At 32.2% G+C, this 18,176-nt stretch overlaps 1 protein-coding gene across 3 annotated transcripts; it reads right to left on the bottom strand.

Moving 5' to 3' along the window:
- Window positions 1–640: 640 nt before the first annotated feature.
- On the bottom strand, window positions 641–11,852 carry LOC143244112 (O-glucosyltransferase rumi homolog). 3 transcript variants are annotated; one of them, XM_076488209.1, is made up of 9 exons: window positions 11,641–11,852; window positions 9,086–9,182; window positions 8,307–8,435; window positions 5,329–5,461; window positions 4,705–4,823; window positions 3,558–3,741; window positions 2,749–2,975; window positions 1,843–1,899; window positions 641–1,010 (listed from the first exon to the last, which is right to left on the bottom strand). In XM_076488209.1, the coding sequence occupies exons 1-9, from the start codon at window positions 11,816–11,818 to the stop codon at window positions 863–865; spliced, it is 1,272 nt and encodes a 423-aa protein (XP_076344324.1). In that variant the 5' UTR covers window positions 11,819–11,852; the 3' UTR covers window positions 641–862. The 3 variants fall into 3 exon arrangements, with proteins under 3 accessions (XP_076344324.1, XP_076344323.1, XP_076344325.1); XM_076488208.1 differs by having other exon boundaries at window positions 8,307–8,447; window positions 11,641–11,848; XM_076488210.1 differs by having other exon boundaries at window positions 3,558–3,717; window positions 8,307–8,447; window positions 11,641–11,845.
- Between the last annotated feature and the right edge of the window lie 6,324 nt (window positions 11,853–18,176).

The raw sequence follows: 18,176 nt of genomic DNA, 5'->3' as shown, positions 1-18,176 counted from the left end.
TTCTCCACTGGCTGATTTCAAAAATGTTTTAACTCCTACTTACATCCTGTGATTTTGTTTTCTCTGTTCTAAACTTTGGCTGACTTAAAAATTCTTTAAACATCTGTTATATGCTGTGTTTTTGTCTCTTATGTCCCACACACTGGCTGATTTCTAAAGTATTAAACAGCTATTTGTATCCTGTAATTTTGTTTTCTCACACTGGCTGACTTTGTGTTTTAACACTTACTTGTATCATATATTTTTTATTCTTCTCTCACGTACACTTCTTTAACACCTATTCATATCCTGTGTTTTTGATCTTCTTTGTCTAACATGGTAGCCAATTTCAAAAGCATTTCAACACCTATTTACATCCTGTGGGTTTTTTTTCTTTTGTTACCCACTCTGGCTGCTTTCAAAAGTATTTCAACACCTATTTATATCTTGTATTTTTGTTTCCTCTGTCACCCACTCTGGCTGATTTCAAAAGAAATATTTAAAGATGTACTTAACATTGTCAGAACAAGAACAGAAAAGCAGTAGTTTTAAATGGAAGTCCAGTGAGTAGTAAAGGTAATAAAAAACAAATGGCAGCTTAAACCCAGGATGACTACAGAATTAAATAACCAGGAATGATAGTTATTAATAACACCACATATACATTTCTATAAGTTTTATGTTTTAATTATAAAAATATAATATACGTGTCATACAGTTCATAACATCTATAAAAGCATGATATTCTTGTTTCTTTATAACATCTACTACAATAAAAACCTTTCAACAAGAGAATTTCTTCGAATGGTTTGTTAAAGATAAATAAGAGTTTCAAGTCTTCAAAATGTCAGTAGCAATAAAATAAGTAAATTTCAAAACACAATTAGGTTTTCTTCCTTGGTGTGACTTCTACCAGTTTCAAATCTCGCTCTGGCTTGTACTGTAGTAACTCAGCATAATCTATTAATAGTTTTTCCCAATAGCATTGTATATCTTCCATTTTTAGATGGTTCCATACAAATTGAAAACCCCTACAGAGAAACATAAATCATATATTAACAACTTTAAAAAAAACAAAACAACAATGTGCATAAAATGTGAAGACAGATAAAAAGTAACTAAAAAAAAGAAAATGCTGATCATATGTTAAGCAAAAGAATCAGAAACTTCTGATTAATCATAACAAACCTAAGTTAAACAGGCTAAACTTGGTATGGATAATTTTGTCTAGTGAGAATTAACCTGAATTAATTTGTCCTTAATATCAGGTTTAATCTGTTTAATTCTGGTGTATTATGACAAGTCAGAATATACCAGAATTAAACAGATTAAACCTGGCATTGAAAAATTCTGACTAGTCAAAATATAGCAGAATTAAACAGCACAAGTCTGATATTGAAAAATCCTGACTAATCATAACAAATAGTAAATTAACTAGACATACTTAATGTTATGTCCATATTTTGTTTTATAATATGTCCCTATTTTACCGTGATAATATTTCATTATATAATTTGTCTCTATTTTACCATGATATCTTATTTTATAATGTCCCTATTTTACCATGATAATATTTTATTCTATAATTTGTCACTTTTTTTGCATCTATTAAAATCTAAATAACCTAAATATACTTTATGGCTTTAAAAATATTTGTTGACATACATGTGATAGAAGTTTTTTACTATTGTGAAACCCCTGATAAATAAAATCAATAATTAATAATCTTTAATGATCTTAAAACATTACATTTTAAATCTATTTTGATACCAGCTTATATAAAGCAACAAAAGTTATAACAAACTTGTCCATCAAAATAAAAATGGAAATTCCATCATTACTTTGTTTTATAACATTACTAACCTTTCAGCAATTTCCTTAACAATCTCTTCATTTTCTTTAGAAAAATCAATCAAATCCCTGAAACAGACACATTAGTATAAATATAAGAGACTAAGTAATTTCAATAATTATATGTTAAATTAGTCAGGTTTTTATCTTTCATGAAAACATAAAACACAATAAAAAACATACAAAAATATCTTCAAACTTTCAAAACTGTTTTTTAAACTGAACACATAGCCACTCAGTAACTAACAATAAAATATATTTTAACACCGTATTTACCTGTCCTCCATACCCCTTACTATTTACCTGTCCTCTGCACTCCTTACTTTATAAATGTATTTGCACACACACCTTATTTCAACATTTCAACAGATGTAAACATGCTCAGTAGACACACTGTACAACAACATATCATGTCTAATGTAGGGTTTTTGAATAACATCATGTTTATTTATTGATACTTTCAAGTATAATAAAGCTCAGCCCAAATTAAACTTGAGAAAAAACAACAATATACAAATGTGACAGTATTAATTTATTTCTATCATATATAGGCCATACTAATAAAGGTTTAACTAATGTTAGGCCTAAAACAAGTGGACTTACAGATTTTGATGTTTACAATCAGAATTCTTTAACATTATTCTATAATTCCTGTATTTGAAGAAGTAATGTTGCAATAACTTTGACTAGAAATATTTTACAGGTCTCTGCTAGTTTTAATCATAATACTTATGTACAGTCATTCTTGGAATACAAAACTGTAGTTTTGAAATGTTTATGGCAAATTAAAGACAATTCATTGAAAATATACCAAAAATAAAATACTTGATTTTATTTTGAGCAATCATATACCAACAGGAAAAGGAGAACATGAATAGAAACAGAACCAACTGACTAAACAAACCTATGAAAACTCACCTAACATCTTCAAGATCATTTCTAACTGGAATATAATGCACCCATGGCTTCATAGCAGGATAAAAGAATTCTAGCCATTCATCTCCTACGTGAAACACGAGAGATTTACATAGAAATAAGTGTTTGAACCTGAAACTTGCTGCCACTCCTCGAAAGTTGAACAAGTACTTGTAATGACAATGGTCTTCAAATGGAACTTCCTGAGCTGGTGTAGCTCCAAGAGTGTCCTTACACACAAACAAGAGGATATAATATAAACATAAAGTTTAAAGATATGTACAATGTTCTTAATGTAATAAAATTTATTAATTTCTACTAAAATATCTTATCTTACTTCTTTCTTTTCAAGCAATTAAAATTTAAAAACTACACATTTTAAACATGAAGAACAAAGATATTGTCCATTTCACATTTACCAGCTAACAAATATTTTAAAACAAGTGAAAATTCTACTAAAAATATAACATCGATGAATCAAAAAGAACACATCGTACATCACAATTCTACTAACAAAAACAACAAATCACACATCAAAATCCTACTATCAAAAACAGTAAATCACATATCAAAATCCTATTAACAAAAGGCACCATGTATCAAAATTCTACTATCAGAAACAATATATCATACTAATATTAATAGTAACCAGAAGTAAACCATACTTGTGTTAACAGTAACCAGTTGTAAACCTTACTTGTGTTACCAGTAACAAGTTGTAAACCTTACTTGTGTTAACAGTAACCAGTTGTAAACCTTACTTGTGTTAACAGTAACCAGTTGTAAACCTTACTTATTTAATGAAGCTCTACCTTCTCAGATCGCCATGCTTGATTCTTAGTGTACTGGGCATCTACAAGATCTGGTCTTTCTCTTGACATCAAGACTAGTGGATCCCTTTCTGCACTTGTTCGGGATCCACGGAAGAAAGCAATAGGTTTTTTCTTTTCCCATGGCCACTTCTCGGCTTCCCTATCATCCAAAAAAGTAAAAACACTAATGATAATTTTAACCAAACAGTTTAACTTTTTAACTGGCAGCACAGCAAATCAGTTTAAACAATTTTTTTACAATTTTTGCTCACCACGGGAGAGAACCATTTAATAATATTTTTTACCTAAAATGTTATAATCAGGTTAATTAGCTTAAATTTTTATTGTTACTCCAGCCTTGAATGATAGTTTAAACAAATAAAAAATATTATCTAAGTGAAGAAAAAGATGTTAACCTAAGTCTGTTATTTTAAAAATATATTAGTTTTGTATCCAATGTTGCTTGAGATTTCTAAGTCTTAGTTTGGATATTTGATTTCACTAAATAAATAAAGAAAACAACAAACCAATTTGATGATTATGTTATAGTATTTTAATTATAATATTCATATTTATTTTATCTCAAATAATTAGCAAATATCAAGATCTCTACCTGCTCTCTGGATTAGAAAATCCTAAGCTGGATTACTTGTTGTTTGTTGTATTTTTTTAAATTTTGCAAAAAGCTACATGAGGACTATCTGCACTAGCTGTCTCTAATTTAGCAGTGAAAGACTAGAGGGAAGGCAGTTAGTCATCACCACCCACAACCAACTATTGAGCTACTCTTTCACCAATAAATAGTGAGATTGACCACCACAATATAATGACCCCATGGCTGTAAGGGTGCACATGTTTGGTGTGATGGGGATTCAAACTGCAACACTCAGATTACGAGTCAAGCACCCTAACCATCTGGCCATGGTTTGCCAATAGCTCACTAGCTATTGTATAATTTGGAATATTCTGTCATCAACAATTTTTTAACACTACCAAATCCTCAATTATAAATGATTTAATTGCTTGTGAAATACAAGTGATTTAAAATCTGTAACTGCATCACAAAAGTTTAAACTCTTTATGAAATCACTGATTGTCCAAAAAACAACAACAATTGGTATTCAATACTGTTTCTAAGATATCTTACTTGGTAATAATTGTCCTCTGACGATCCCATCTTCCAATCCCAGTCGGATACAAACTTATAGCTGGGCCGCCCTCCCAAAACGTCCAGGCTGGGTACATGATGTCCCAGTACTGGTCAGTCTTCAAATGTTTCATAAAAATATTTACCAGCTAGTTATTTGTTTTCTCATGTTAAAATTAAAGTCTCATTCTGTTGCAATGTACTTAATTATTGATGGTGCTAGGTGTTAGATAAAAATTTTTTTGGAACCAGGCATAACCAAAACAATTACAGGAAATTTAAAATATATGTATGAATTATAGGTACCAATTACTTGTATAATGTATTTCTTTCTATTGATTTATTTGTAGGAATAAGCATAATTTTTATCATAACACAACAAAATAATTGGGTTAAAAGTGTACAATATACAAATATATAAACAATAAACTTTCTAAGTTGTTAAAATTCTTCTATAGTCTTAAAGTGAAACAATAGAATAGAATAAAATATGAATATTAAAAGATGTGCACATAGTGCTCAAACAAAGGCATAGCAATCTAGTCTTATATAGATGTGGAAATAAAATAAATAACATTCTTTGTGGAGCAACAATGTAAGAACAGTGGAAACTTATTTTCTTACCTTGCTAAAGCTTAGAATGGGCAGTGGTGGCCAATGTTTGTTAGCTTGAGGCCAATCTCTAGTGTTGAGTATAAACTCCATGTCTGGAAGTTTGTTAATAAGTTTCAGAATAAAATATTCTACTCCACTACACCTATATCAATTAAAGAAAAAAATACAAGTGTAACACCAAGTTAATAAACTGTTAATCATACATACACTTACGATGTTTCTATTAATAAATAACCTAGTGTAGAAGGTGTCTTAGAAGTCTGGAACCACAGGTGGTTTACAGCTTAATTCCAGATATACGACTGACAATGGTCAGACCACAAGATGGTCAGGTTAATCTCTACTTATTTTAAAATACATTAACAAGTGGAACATATTCTGTAATGTGTATTGAAGTGCCTACAGTTCCACACCTTTTGGATATTTTGTATGATATCCAATAATTTTCCCTTGAAATTTAGAGAGTGAGTCCTCAGAATGTTGATACTTTGATAACATACATCCACAGGTTCAAAATATTATTTGTTTTAGTTTTCACACACACTTACATTTTATTCATAAATTCTTTGTGTTTTGTCAAACAAAATTTTGACATGAACTAAAAACTTTAAGTTATCTTTTTAGATCCTTGTAGTTCACTTTTAATGAATAAACTGTAACCATCTCTAGTCATTCTGAGGGTTCAGCAAACGAGACACTTTGTTTGTTTGACTGCTGTCGTAACTCCTTCTTAGGTTAATCCCAAGCAACACTGTAAATGTACAGATAAACAACAAACAGGTCTCTACACCACTGTAGACGTACAGATAAACAACAAACAGGTCTCTACACCACTGTAGACGTACAGATAAACAACAAATAGATCTCTACAACACTGTAGACATATAGATAAACAACAAATAGATCTCTACAACACTGTAGACATACAGATAAACAACAAATAGATCTCTACAACACTGTAGACATACAGATAAACAACAAATAGATCTCTACAACACTGTAGAGGTACTGATAAACAACAAATAGATGTCTACAACACTGTAGACATACAGATAAACAACAAATAGATCTCTACAACACTGTAGACATACAGATAAACAACAAATAGATCTCTACAACACTGTAGACATACAGATAAACAACAAATAGATCTCTACAACACTGTAGAGGTACTGATAAACAACAAATAGATCTCTACATCTCTAGATCTCTACAACACTGTAGAGGTACTGATAAACAACAAATAGATCTCTACAACACTGTAGAGGTACTGATAAACAACAAACAGGTCTCTACAACATTCACACTCCCGTAAGATGAAACTTAACATAGTTTTAACAAAACAGAACTATTCAAACCTCAGTACAGGCTTAGTTTTATCAATTTTTAGTCATTCATTGTTACTTAACATTAACTGCCATGGTGTGATAGAATTGCCTGTATCTCAGCATTAACTGCCATGATGGGATAGAATTGCCCATATCCCAACATTAACTACCATGGTGTGATATAACTGCCTATATCTCAATATTAACTGCCATGGTGGGATAGAATTGCCTATATCTCAACATTAACTGCCAAGGTGTGATAGAACTGCCTATATCTCAACATTAATTGCCATGGATGTGATATAATTGCACATATCTCAACATTAACTGCCCTGGTGTGATAAAACTGCTTTTACTTTTCAATCATAAATGCCAAAAAGGCTTTCTGCCCAGCAAGGATTCACATACAGGTTGCAACAAAGTGAGGACAGCTTAACTCAATGGTACATTGTTAACATAAAAACTATGTATGTGAACAGCTTCTGTTACACCTGTTGTTTTATTAAAAAGCTTGCTTTATGTTTTTATATTTCTCTGAGTTATGATGTTGAAGTATGACATAAAACTAATTTTTTGGGGAACACGATTAAAATAGGTATGTGCACAAGCAGAGGCCAAAGTTCACATGGTACGATCTTTAACAAACTGCTATTCAATGTAGCATTATTATCAGTTATCAGTTATTTATTCTACCCGACTTCGCTGATTTAGCATGGTAGCATAAATAACAAAAACAACATATCGGGACATTTAAACAAACTGTTTATGTGAACTGTGCAGGTACTAGAGGCTAAGCAAACTTTACAATGGACAGAACTATTTCAGTTCTTCACAATAACATCACCATGCACTCCAACCTGCCAGTCTTTTGAGTGAGACTCATATAATCCATTCAAAATCATATCTTGAGTACAAATACTTTATATTTTTGTGTACAACAAACGTTTGTATTTTACTAAAAGTTTACAACAATTTTAATTGATACATATACTAAATTTGGAATACAGTCAACATTCCTTTTCCAATATAGAGATGGTCCATTGGAGAAAGAATGTTGATGGTAATTACAAAATGGTTAAACAAGTTTACACTCAACAGTTTCACAGACATGTCAGATTTTCTTAGCATTAGGCTTAATTTATTATTTGGTTTTAGATTAATTTATTATTAATTGTTTAAATAGTTTTAATTAAAATAAATATATATATATTACAATAAATATGTTTGTATAATTTTTTTTCTTAATTTTAATTTCTCATATAACTAAGTTTCTTGTAAATTTCTGTAAAACCAAATATTTCTGTAATATTCCTAAAGTACTACTTTTCTGTAAGAGCTGTTATACATATATAAAACTATATGTGTACATGTATCATATATATGTTTTATGGCAACAAATATTTATATTCTGATTATTTGGTTGTATTTATTCATATATTTTTACATTTCTTTAACTAAATAAGTTATTTTCAGTTTCTTCTCAGTACCATTGTTTTATTCCATAATTCCTTTATTGTTAAATACAATATAGTAAATGAATGTATGTAAATTCAAATTATGTTAACTCTGATGTAGCTTATAAAATGTGTAAAAACATATAGAAACCTTTGAAGACCACTGCCATATTTCTACCTCTTTAATCATTTGACAAGTTCTCACCTGAAAGGAAACATACACTCTGGATCTCTGTAAAGCTTGTGGTTTATTATCTGATAGCGAGTGCCTCTTTCCTTTGCATTTTGAATAAGCACCTGAGAAATTCCCTTCTTCTTCCACGGTGCCAAATCCCTGCCGATTACACTGTAACAATGACTATCATAAGCAAACTCTTGTATGTCATAACACTTTATCATTAACATTTACAAATTGCTACACCATATGTTATAAGACATAAAATGCTGCAAGTTAACCATTAACTTTAGTACATTTGAGACATTTCATCTTCTTATCATGTTAATCGCAATAAACAGTCTTCGGGGTTCTGTTTCTGATTAGATTATAATGTAACAAATCTGACAATACTTTAATCACAGGAATCAAAAGCTTATTCAACATATATTGACAAGTGAAACATAAATCTAAATTTTGTAGACTGTTTGAAAACACTTTATATTTAAAACAAGTTTGGTTTGTTTCGAATTTTTCACAAAGCTACATTAGGGCTATCTGCACTAGCTGTCCCTAATTTAGCAGTGCAATGCTAGAGCAAAGGCAGCTAGTCATCACCACCTAATGCCAACTCTTTTACCAATGAATAGTGGGATTGACCGTACATTATAACACCCCCACGGATGAAAGGGTGAGCACGTTTGGTGTGATAGGGATTTGAACCATATTCACAGAGGGAACATAAAAAAACAAAACAGCACTCCACCAAAAACACAAACCCTGTTAGATTTAGTGATTTTTTTATTTTTTTTAAATGAAGTAAAACTAACCTTGTATGGCAGGAACAATCAGTTGCATTGTAGGGCTCATAATCTCTAAGAGCCTGCTCTAATTTATCCAGATAGTGGCCCCATCTAGTGTTTCTTTCTGAAAAATAAAATCTGTTCAGTGAGTCTTTATGCTATTCAAGTTATATTTTCTTCAGCCATAGCAGCAGTGTAGCTTGTTACTCCATTAAATATGTTAAATACATAACACCAAATTTTACCACTCTTGTTTTTGGTAAAACTTAGGCCTAGGTAGTTAGCTATGATTCTTGGGATTCTAGCTAAGTGTCATACAAAGTAATGCATTAACAAAAATTACACTTATGACTTCAAAAATGTATCTGACCAGTAACATGAAAAATGTAGAAGTTCCTAAAAAGTTAAAACCATTGCTAAGTCAAAAAACCATTGTGAAAAAGTGCTCAAAAACAAGTATTTCACATAACATTTAATCCACAAACCAAGTCTGCAACTTTAATAAAATCATACTTTATGTTAATTGTACTCAAGTCCAGAAATTTCAGCTTGATTAATGCCTTTAAGCAAAAAACATCAAAGTACAAGCTTCTAAATTTCTTATTAAATGTCCTAATTTTTATGTTTGTTTATGTAAAATAATCAATTTAGGTATTTTCACTAAATATGGTAAACAAACATGTCTGATTAAAATAATCTTATACAGATTGATTATATCAAAATGTACAAAATACTTTCACTGTTTTGTAAACATACAAATGTTTGGTCATATCAACTAATCCAAACTCATCCAACCAGCATTCATATTTTTCATTGGATGGCTTATCCTAATTTTACTATACATCCATTCTAAAAGTTACCAGGAAGTGGTAGAGCAACAGTTCCTCCTAGAGAGTACAAGCAGGAGTAACAGTAGTAACCCTCAAGCAGAGGAATTCCTACAAAACAACTGGAAATATAAACTTAAAGATTTAAAACTGTAAAGAGATTGGATGATGTGCCTGCATATTATATATACAATGAAATAACTGTATGTTAACTAAAAGGTCAAATATTTCAGCTTTGAAACCCTTGATTCAAAATTGTTCCTGTTACAAATTGACTACTACATAGATTAGAATCAAGACCTACTTTTAAATTTTCTTTGTTTTTTTTAAGTTACTTAATAATGCAAGTAAAAAAAAATTAGAAAAGCATTTCTTGGAGTCTATTTCATAAACAAAGGGCTTCTATATCTTTTAAGGTTTAAATACAAACATGTAATAAAATAGTATCTATACATGTTGTCAGAATATAACAATTGGTTTGGATTTAAAATATACATGAACATTTGATGTGAAGGTTACAAAGATAATATATTTAATCATTTTACTTGACTAAAAATAAATTTTTCCAGCTGTAAATTGTGATATAGCACAAAACATAGCTGTAACCCTTTAACCCTTTACTTTATGACATAAGGTTTAGATTTCATTTAAAAACATTTTTAAAGGTTGAAATGTACTAAATTTCAAGACCAAATTTATTCTAGATATCATCATAGTGTGTAACTTACAATATTAACATCTACTTCATTCTAAACATCATCACCATCACAGCATAATTTCAAACAATAAAAATGTAAACACTGGTAGGATCAGTGTCGTAGCATTATTTTTATAGTATTGAATCCCTAGCAAAATTTGCCAGATATGTGACATTACCATAATGTAGAAATCTGAAAGACTAATTACAATATTTGGGTTCAATTCAAACACACAATACATGGTCAACACTATCTATTCAAAACTACTTAAATTAAAGCTGAATATTTACACACTAGTGGAAGGAAAAAAGCAACTCAATTTCCTTTAAATTATGTAAAAAAAAAACAACTGTGTTCCAAATAAAACTCACTAATATCAAAACAACTTTTTAGAGTTGCATATCTCATTAATTTATTATCTTTCTGACACCACTACAATATTAACATTCTCAATTATTTTTATGCCTAGCATGACTCTTAACCTACCAAAATGTGTATTCAAAATAAGTTGACTTTTGACTGAGCATTTGATTAAAAGAAAAAAAGACAGTTTAGGCAGAAATTGAATAACTTTTTACATTTACATTTTTAGTTTTTGATGTGTTGGGTCTTTATGCCCGATCACTCTTCTAGCAATACTACACCCCTAGATGCCTCCTACTCATAGTTTCAAGTCTTCCACTTTCATACACAGTGCCCAATAATTAGAAACTAAATGCAAGCAACACTAGGGTGATATTTGTAACCACACTGCTATGTAAATTCTAAAAATGTTGAACATCATACGTTAATGTGATTATGAAGCAAAGTTGTGACAGTTACCGTTACATTATGCTACAGCAATTACTCTTCAAAGAAACAAAACCAAGTAGTTCATTAACATATTTAAGTTTAATCTCTTCTAACAGTTAAGTGTATCACAAACGGATTTATGCAAGTTATGGCAAAAACTGTAAGTCTGTAAACCATGTTCGATACTAGTTTAATTTCAAATTCACTTTTAACTTTTAATTTTCAGTCAAAGCCACTCAAATTCATTAAATTAAGAGTATATAACCTTTCCGATACTTCATCTCAGATAACCGTTCACTATTTGTTTCGGGACATTTTTCTTCAGCTTCCCCGTTGCAAAATTCTGCTTCATGTTCTTCTATATGGGTTTCTACTAATATAATTAAACTTATACTAAATAAAATAAATATAAAAGCGCTTTTTTCTATCAAATTAGCCGCCATATTCTATTTGATAGTATTGCCATCTGCGATTTAAGATATAAATAATAAAAACCAATGATGCGACATTTTTACAGCTAGAAAACATTTTTATAATGTTTTATAAAAAAATTCCTAAACTGGATATTTATTTTTAAAATACTAGCAAGAAAAAGTATAAAATTTTAGATTTTAAACTAAATAATGATTTTGGATATTATTGTATATACACTGCTGGCCAAAATCTTAAGGCCAATTAACCTATAAAAAAATATGCATCTTGCGTTGTTAGACTAAACCATTTATTTGAGTAGAACTTCGAAAGATGAAAATAAGAAAAGGGAAAATAAAAATACAAACTTTTTAGCATTTAATAGGGAAAATGTGAACACTATGAAATTAGCCTAAATACTAGCTGTTCAAAAGTTTAAGACCATACTGAAACGAAGCGTTAATCGGTAAACACGTAACGAAATTTAGTCATTTGTGTTCAAGCATTAGCGTTGTCAACATCTCCCACTGACATCTCCTCCCATGTTACATTGGGTAAAAACATGGCAAAGGCTAAAAAGTGGACAGAGTTTGAACGTGGCAAAATTGTCGAGCTGCAAATATAAGGTCTCTCTCAACGTGCCATCGCTGATGAGATAGGGCGAAGTAAAACTGCTGTTGCAAATTTCTTAAAAGACCCTGAGGGATACGGAACGAGAATTTCGAGTGGTCGGCCCAAGAAAATTTCGCTGACGTTGAGTAGGAGCATTCGACGGGTTGTCTGGCAAGACACCAGTCGATCGTCGAACCAGATTAAGGCCCTTACGGACGCAGAATGCAGCTCAAGAACAATAAGACGGCATCTACAAGAGAAAGGCTTTAAAAACCGCAAACGTCTTCAAAGGTCACGCCTCCTTCCACACCACAAAACAGCTCGGTTAAACTTTGCTGAGAAGCATCAAACATGGAACGTAAAAAAGTGGAAAAAGGTTTTGTTCTCTGATGAGAAATAATTTAACCTGGATGGTCCAGATGGCTTCCAACGTTACTGGCACGATAGGGATATCCTACCGGAGACATTATCTATACGACATGGAGGAGTTTTCATCATGATCTGAGGTGCTTTCTCCTTCCATGGAACAATGGAGTTTCAGGTTATACAGGGGCATCAAACAGCGACTGGCTATATTGGCATGTTGGAAAGAGCATCCTTATTGACTGAAGGCCCTCGCTTGTGTGGAAATGATTGGATCTTTCAGCAGGACAACGCTACAATTCACAATGCCCGCAGAACAAAGGACTGTTTCATGGCAAATAACGTGATTCTTTTGGACCATCCAGCGTGTTCGCCTAAACTGAACCCCATTGAAAATGTTTTGGGGTGGATGGCAAGGGAAGTCTATAGAAATAGACGTCAATTCCAAACTGTGCATGATCTTCGTGAATCCACCTTCACCACTTGGAATAACATGTGCAAACGCTTTTATCGACCATGCCAAAGTGAATTTTTAAAGTTATTCGCAATGACGGCCGTGCAACTCACTACTGAGACCTCTTGTTGGGCATTTCCTATCCTGTTTCGGCCTTCTTTTTGGTGTGGTCTTAAACTTTTGACCAGCTAGTATTTAGGCTAATTTCATAGTGTTCACATTTTCTCTATTAAATGCTAAAAGGTTTTTTATTTTCCTTTTCCTTATTTTTATCTTTCGAATCTCTACTTAAATAAGTGGTTGAGTCTAACAACGCAAAATACATATTTTTTATTTATGTTTATTGGCCTTAATATTTTGGTCAGCAGTGTATCTATATATGTATATTTAACATTACAAACATTTGTTTCTATTGCATTTCTTAGCACGGATCAACAGTACAGGCCAATAACCTGTTTCAACTAAAACCAAAAAAAATTCAGCCCACTCTCTAATTTTAATTATATCAGCTTATGTACAGCTATAGCTTACAAAATGCTACGAAGACTTTACTTCACATAAATATAAAAACAATTATTTTGTACATATACCCCATATAACCAATATAAAGCGTTTCTGGTTAATCCAGAATTATAGTGACGTCTCGACCACTCCTACGTCCATCGCAGCCTAGCTTTCCTGATGAGTTGTGATATTTATCGAAAGCTCTCGTTATCACAGGATATGGTAGATATAATGCGATTGACATATAAAAAAAATCGTTACTTTCGCTCGTAAATTATTATATATTATTTCTAGACTGTTATGAAAACAAAAACCAACATAGATCCCGCTGTTCTAATCAAATACGGATTAAAGATGGCTTGTATGAATAATGAAAGAAACCTTATTACAAACGTATCGACATCAGCTCGTCGAAAAACTGTACGTTTGTAATAAAATTTATTTCAAGCCGTTTCCGAACTTTATTTTCTAAAAAGTGAGTCCTGTTATTAAATTTTAACGTTTTCTAAAGTCAGATTTATAAGCACGTTTTTATACAATATGAAAAAATAACTTTGAAGCGTAATAGTACTACAGGATATCCAAATAAACTGATGGTAACATATAACATTGTATTTGTAAAAGGAACTGGACCTAGCAACTATCGCGTTCATAGTGTCACTCTTAAAATTCGTGGTTCGAAACTCATCCACTCAAAAAACTCAGTCAGCACTTTGGAGCTGTGTGAATATTAATGAATATGAATACAAAGAGCTAAAAGATACAAAAAGCTAAAGATAAACATAGGACAGTATTGGGTGTATTGTGGAAATAAATATAGGATGGTATTGATGTGTCGTGAGTAGAATAATCATCTCTGTACAATGTACAGAACTCTATTGAAACCATTCTTATAAAACACACACACACACATCTTCATGCTACTACAAATGTATAGCTTGACGTTAGATCAGTGGAAAGGTCACCACTGGGTCTACATTAAACCATTACTATGAATCCCACTGTCAGAGTCACTGTAAACAGCTTCCCTCGTTTTCTTGCATGAAGTCATAAAATTCGGTCCACATATGGTACGCGTGAAAGTGGTTACGAAGATCATCAGCACATGGGTATGTGAGTGGGGATTTCAATGTACGGTTTACAAAAAAAACACACCTCATAATTAAGACGAGAAGTAACTTCGGATAAAAGCAAAAATTTACTACATCACAGAAGATAATTAACTTCTTCTTCATAAATATATTAAACCAGAGGAAATCGGGACTATTTAGAAAGTAATGTGTATCTAAACAGCTATCAGCGGTGCCGACCTGGTTCTATATGACCATTTGATATTAATAGGATTTGTTTGAAAAGCTTATCAGTCTGGGCAAGAACGGTTTAGGTTAAATATTTTTTGTGGATAGTTCAACAGTTTAACATGAAGGATTCATTTCTAAGTTCGTGTGAGAAAATAGCGGAATATTTACTTTTGTGTCCTCTAAAATGTTAATGTTCAAAATAAGTTATAAAAACTGTTTAGGTTTAAATAAATTACGGTATTGTAGTACGTTTTTAGTTGAATATTGAACCGCAAGGAGGTTCCACAAAATCTGTAATCGTACAAGATATGTTGATGAGCCGTGATACGAGTGTTCGGCGAGATAGTGTAGCAGTAACCAAGACATTTTATAGAAACGAATATTTACCTCGGCTTTTCAGTATTGTTTTGACTAGACTGTGTCAGTTGACTTATAATTAATAATTTATAATATCCTTGTGTCAGTCTACTTCAAAATCAGTTGTAAATGATAAAACAGTTTGCAAGATTATTTGATATTTTCAACGTTAACAGTACTTAACACGACATATGAGCTAAACTTCCAATTCAGAGACCTCTAAGGTTCAGGCATAATTATCCCCAATTTAGAATTGCTGACTAAAATAAAGGAAACCAATCAAAAGTAACATCTACCTAGGCAGTTACTCTTAACCGTGTAACACGATTGAATATCAAAATTATAAAGCTCCCTCAGCTAAAAAGGATTATTGTATGGACAGTGAGATACTGTAGCTAGATATTTGAACCTTTCAATCCATAGGTTCAAACTATACGACCTTTATAAATAGTATTTTTTTCCTTCGCTGTTTTACGTTTGTATATATTTTTCGTCTTAAAAGTAGCTTCATTTTCAATACAAATACTTTAATTCAAAACACTGGTCTCCTCCGTATTTGCTAAAATATTACTTTAAGACGATACTAAACATTATTTTGTTTAAAAGATGACAGCTTCAAAAAATCTAAGTTTTGTACTTTAAAATTTTCTGGTGTCGTTCAATGTTGATAACAATGTTCAAACATTTATTACCATAATAAGTATAACTAAATATTAATGATGTTTTTAAAATACTGGTACAAACATTCACAAATGACGTCACTCTTTTCTTATTCCTATAGAACTTCCACTCGTTTCCAACAGACGCATGTTAAAATAGGTTTAAGTATAAAATTACATAGGTTAGGCTTAACAATGTACGCATAATACATACTGCTGCTACTAACGATAGCCCGGCATGGTTAGGTGAGTTAAAGCGTTCGACTTGTAATCTGAGAGTCGCGAGTTCGAATCCCCATCGCACCAAACATGCTCGACCTTTCAGCCGTGGGGATATTATAATGTGACGGTCAGTCCAACTATTCGTTGGTAAAAGAGTAGCCCAAGAGTTGGTAGTGGGTGGTGATAGCTAGCTGCCTTCCCTCTGGGCCTGGCATGGCCTAGCGCGTTAAGGCGTGCGCTTCGTAATCTGAGGGTCGCGGGTTCGCGCCCGAGTCGTGCCAAACGTGCTCGCCCTCCCAGCCGTGGGGGCGTTATAATGTGACGGTCAATCCCACTATTCGTTGGTAAAAGAGTAGCCCAAGAGTTGGCGGTGGGTGGTGATGACTAGCTGCCTTCCCTCTAGTCTTACACTGCTAAATTAGGGACGGCTAGCACAGATAGCCCTCGAGTAGCTTTGTGCGAAATTCCAAAAAAACAAAACAAACAAAACAGCCTTCCCTCTATTCTTACACTGCTAAATTAGGGACAGCTAGCGCAGATAGCCCTTGAGTAGCTTTGCGCGAATTTATAAAACAAACAAACAAACTACTAATGATGATATATTAACCAGGCCCCTCCTGCTAGTACAGAGGTAAGTCTACGGATTTACAACACTAAAATCAGGGGTTCGATTCCCCTCGATGGGCTCAGCAGATAGCCTGATGTGGCTTTGCTATATGAAAACACACACACGCATTAACCAGGGAAGGATGTTCACATGTGGTTAACTTATGGTTCACTAGAGCTACTTGACAGACAGAAGGATTAAATATTTTTTCAATAATAAAGTGACAACCATACGTAAATCATCAATCTTAAGTAGTCATACAATTACAATAAAAACTAAACATACAACAGAAATAAAACAACTACATAAAATTTAGAAGCATATATTTAAAATGTCAGTCTTAAAGACAACTCTACATACAATGATTTGGTTTGTCTTGAATTTCACGCAAAGCTACACAAGGGCTATCTGTGCTAGCCGTCCCTAATCTAGCAGTGTAAGATTAGAAGGAAGGCTGTTAGTCATTACCACCCACCAATAAGGGGATTCACCGTCACATTATAGCGCACCCACGGCTGAAAGGGTGAGCATGTTCGGTGTGACGGGAATTCGAACCCGCGACCCTCGAATTACAAGTCTAGTGCCTTTACCACCTGGCCATGCCGGGCTACATACAATAAACCTACTTGTCATAAATTGAATCAACTACAAGTGTGACCCTTATTTTACTACAAATTTCTTTTATTTACGGTCAAGGAAAAACTGAAAATATTATAGTCTTTAATGTACGCAATTCATCGAATATTATCAACTAAGCTATATTATAGAGGTAATTTATCGTACCTTACTATCTAAGCCTTATTATTGACGCAGTACATCAAATATTACCAATTGAACCTTATTATAGATGTACTTTGTTTATATAATTACGAAGTTATACAATCAAGAATGACTATATTCTCGTTACTGAAGTTTCATCGTTTCCATACAATTAAAGAAAAGAACATTCAATAATTTATGCAGATTAAGATGTGAACTCACTACTTTAAATCTTGACAATGTTTTAAAGATGTATCTATTGATATCATAAATTTTTAGCCTACAATTTCATTCTTCCGAAATGGAAGCTATCTTCACTTAAATACCAGTTTTGTAAATAAAAACATATAACCGGAACATTGATAATAAATAAAAGGGTTAACACTTGAACACATCAGAACTTAGGTCGCTGAACGCTATCATATTCTACTGTAGTATACCCTAAACGCTCGCTAAGTCCAACGAGGCAGTTTTAGCAGTGTTAAGAGCCCCGAAACCCACTTTTATATATATGACTTATACAGCAACTGTAAATTATATTATCATATTAAT

The sequence above is a fragment of the Tachypleus tridentatus genome, chromosome 2, assembly GCF_004210375.1.
Source record: "Tachypleus tridentatus isolate NWPU-2018 chromosome 2, ASM421037v1, whole genome shotgun sequence".
Taxonomy (NCBI): Eukaryota; Metazoa; Arthropoda; class Merostomata; order Xiphosura; family Limulidae; genus Tachypleus; species Tachypleus tridentatus.
Note: the sequence above shows the minus strand (reverse complement) of the source record. Positions and strands in the feature narration are given on the sequence as shown.

What these genes read in the sequence shown, in the direction of transcription:
- LOC143244112 (XM_076488208.1), bottom strand. Translation starts at nt 11,818, where the DNA reads ATGGCGGCTAATTTGATAGAAAAAAGCGCTTTTATATTTATTTTATTT. An exon ending in CCATTCTAAGCTTTAGCAAG is followed by an intron (nt 4,824 to 5,328) that starts GTAAGAAAATAA and finishes AAACATTTGAAG; the next exon opens with ACTGACCAGTACTGGGACAT. An exon ending in CAGAGGACAATTATTACCAA is followed by an intron (nt 3,742 to 4,704) that starts GTAAGATATCTT and finishes AATTATCATTAG; the next exon opens with TGTTTTTACTTTTTTGGATG.